The following is a 3681-nucleotide window of genomic DNA, read 5'->3' as shown; positions in this document are numbered from 1 at the left end:
GCTAGGAGCTGGAACCAACTTCCAAGGGAAGTGGTGCTGGCCCCTACCCTGGGGGTCTTTAAGAAGAGGCTGGATGCCCACCTAGCTGGACTCGTTTGAGTCCCATTTCTCTTTTTGGGGTTTTTGTTGTTCTCCCGCCCTGGCGGGGGGTCGGGCTAGAAGATCTACTAGGTCCCTTCCGACCCTTAATCTATGAATCTATGAATCTATGAAACATTGTCACTTCCACCAGAACCAGGGCTTACAAGGTGGAATTTGTGGTTTAAACACAGTTCATTACCAGGCAAAGAATATTACGTTCTACTAGGGGTACAGGTTGTAGTTGTGTTGGTCTAAGGAGATAGGTAGACAAGGTTCTTTGGGTAGATTTGATATCTGTTATTAGACCAACTAAAAGAGTTGAAAAAAATCTTTGCAAGCTTGAAGTTCTACTACCAATTTGTGTGCAATGACCCCAAATCATACCTGGAACACAGCATATGCTTAAACTACACAATCTCTTAAAACAGGGCAACGTTGAAAATCAAGTTAAGTTTGCGGCTGAAAATACTACTCGGTTCATGGAGCTTCTGATGTGGTTTCAGTCAGCAAGCTTTGATTCACCAAGCACACAAGCGGATGGATATGATCAGTTGGGTCCAAGACATGGTATCACGACAACTTTCAAACTATCGAAGTGAAAACCAGTGGAGACAAGAACAGTTCTAGGCAATAATTGCAACGTTAAATCAGTATTACAAATATCACCAGTTGCTATCGCCTCAGTTTAGACAACTGGCTGCCTTTTTTAGTGCTGTTTGTATTTTTGACCCAGACCTCGTGCCTTCTCAGTTTTGACCCTCAGCTACTTAAATCAATCTCTGGTTGGCAGAAAGAACCTGACAACTAATGTACTGCTTATATGAACTTTGTCAAAGAATGTCAGATGCCTTTGACTGTGAATGCGTTTTGGGATGCGGTTTCCACATCGCCACAACTTCCTTATAATTCCAACCAATTTAGTGGACGATGAATGTGCAATCTCACTGTACGGATACATGTTCACACAACAGACATGGGGGATGTCAGCTGCAACTGCTGGTGGATGCTGCACACTAGCATTTAGCAACCAACGTGAATTGTTTCTATCCAGGTTAGCATTATGTAGCATTTTAAAACTTTTTGTAGAACACTAATAATAAATTCTGATTATATCCATGTATATACATATTATGTATATATAATATACATGAATTTAATACTTAGATTTAAGATTGATTATAATACAGTGATTTATATAATATTTCCTTGGAATCTATTTAATTATGCATTTTCTGCCTCTTGGCCAATCAGCAGCAATGGATGAGGCCACCAGGACCCCTCTGTTAATCAATGGTGAGGGACAGGGCTACCAGGAAATTGACTGTGCACCATAAGCAGGCCATGAAAATCCCTTTTTCTCACTGTGATTTCAGGAGGTCCCTACTGATAAAGGTTAGGACATTTCAATCATAGCTAGTCTATACAAAACAGCCAGGCTGGGACAATTCTGCTTCGTATTCCCAAATACATAAATGGTAAAGACATCTCCATGCTACAGGCACTATTACTAACATGCCAGTATCCAAGAAGCCCAAAAGGAAATTCCCCTAAGTTGTCACATGCTAGGTGGACCTTTATGCATCATTGCCTGCCACACAGCAGCACGTTCTCAGCAAATGCTCAAATCTACCTTGGTGGCACATTGCTCAAAGTCAGAATACACTGCACATCTAACTTTAGCAGCAAATAACTTCGGAAATAATGCCTTCCTGAAAGGGAAGAAAATGGCAAATGATCACCATATTGAAACCTGACTACACAATAACAGTTTGGAATGAATCAGTGCAATAACCTGAGCTCCAGATGTGCACTAAAAACAAAAGCCACACAAGCTGGAAGTACCATGAAGCATTAAGAACAAACTATGGCAAACCAGGTCAGGCCAATGGTCCATCTATAGCCCAGTATCTCATCACTAACAGCAGCAAGAGTGAATGCTTATAAACAGTGATTCTCAACCAGGATGCTGAAGCACTCTAGGGCAGGGTTGTCAGCCGGGGGTGTGTGTACCCCTGGGGGTACTTGAGAAGGCCTTAGGGGGGTATGTGTGGGTGGCCTGGGATGAAGCGCCACCATGCATCATTTTGTGCAGTCGCTGCCTGCCTGGCTGGGAGCAGCACAAAGTTGCATGCGGTGATTGCTGCTGCTCCACATTCAGCGACACACCACCCCCACTGCCCTCCTGCTTGGCTTCCAGCTGCTGGGGGTACACTGATCCAAAAAAAAAGGTTGAAAACACCTGCACTAGGGTGCTGGTGAGCAGAGGTATGAGGACAAGTGTGAGGCTCAAGACTTGTCCCTGCCTGGATGATCTCCCCACTACTATGGCCAGGCACCTCTTCAAGGAGGCAAGCACTGTAACATGAGATTAATTTCTGAAATGGTGTGCTATACTATTCACAAACATTTTGGATGGAGGAGCCTTGATTCCAAAAGTTGAGAACCACTGCTTTAGAGGCAGAACAGGGCATATCTAAAGCAGTGGTCCTTGACCTTTTTAACTTCAAGGTCCCTTCCACAACTTACAGAGTTGAATAGCACCCCCTTTATTATGGCACTTATGTCCTCCCAGAGGCACCAAGCAATGGGAGCAGGGCAGCAGCCAGGTGGGGAGAGCCTGAGTTTGCCCACATCTGCTTATCCCTTCACCCTCCAAAGGCTCTCACAGCACCCCAGCTGAGAGCCACGGATCTAGAGCGATCAACTCATTACCCTCCCTGGCACCCACTGTGCTCGCTTTAGAGACCCCACAGAGCCCCTTAAATTGATGGCACGATATCAAGGGGAATGCATTCTCCACACTTTCAGGAAGGCAGTATTTCAGCAATGCTCTTGAAGCCCTGCCATCAATTTAAGGGGCATCATGGCCTATATGACTCATTAACCCAATGGAGATCTGCCCCGCCATCACCTAGTGTCACTCCCAGCGTGCAGCCTTGCAGACTGCAATGTGCCCCTCCCACCGCTGTGCCACTCTCCGGCCAGCCCAGAAGAAGGCACATCTCAGAGCCAACTGGAGCACCTCAATGTGTGCGCACACTGGGGTGAACGACTGGTCCCCTAGGCACCAGCCCTTCACTTCCTCGGAACCACCTGCTGCAGCTCCTGCGCACAGCACAGCGAGGGGCACCCACAGGGTCTGCTTAACGCCCCAGAACTGGCATAGCCCAGCGCACGCGCGCACGGGGAGCACGTTCTACAGGTGCCAATGCTCGACCCGCTCAGCGCCCACTGGAGCAGCCGCGCGCATGCGCCCCCCACCCCGTGCCGGACCCGCGGCACGTGCAGGTGCGCTGCGCCCCTCACCTCTCCACCAGTACTGCTGCGAGAGGCCCTGCCAGGTCTGCAGGCGCGTGCGGTGGGCGCCGTCGGGGCCGAGGTGGGCGGCACGGATGAGGCGTTCGCGGCGCTCGGCCTGCAGCACCACCTCGAGCTCGGCGAAGCGCGGCTGGTCCCGCCGCCGCCGCTGGTAGTACAGGGTCCCTCCGCGCACCACGTAGCACGCGGCCGCCTTGCGGATCTTGCGCTTGGCGTTGCCCTCCGTGCCTGGCGCGTACGGCTCGCGCTCGTTGGTCAGGTAGCGCAGGATGGCCAGGTAGC

General features: G+C 49.4%; 1 protein-coding gene across 1 annotated transcript in view; it reads right to left on the bottom strand.

The window, feature by feature from the left end:
* ZBTB11 (zinc finger and BTB domain containing 11) overlaps positions 1-3679 on the bottom strand; it is a gene marked incomplete at its 5' end in the record, with an annotated part of 42778 nt that extends 39099 nt beyond the window's left edge. The window contains one exon of the mRNA XM_019523920.1: positions 3388-3679. Within this exon, the coding sequence (XP_019379465.1) occupies positions 3388-3679 (292 nt within the window). The remainder of the gene's footprint in view (positions 1-3387) is intronic.
* Between the last annotated feature and the right edge of the window lie 2 nt (positions 3680-3681).

Source organism: Gavialis gangeticus, unplaced genomic scaffold (assembly GCF_001723915.1).
Source record: "Gavialis gangeticus isolate Ggan-Ray unplaced genomic scaffold, GavGan_comp1, whole genome shotgun sequence".
Taxonomy (NCBI): Eukaryota; Metazoa; Chordata; order Crocodylia; family Gavialidae; genus Gavialis; species Gavialis gangeticus.
This window is presented reverse-complemented; position numbering and strand designations above follow the sequence as displayed.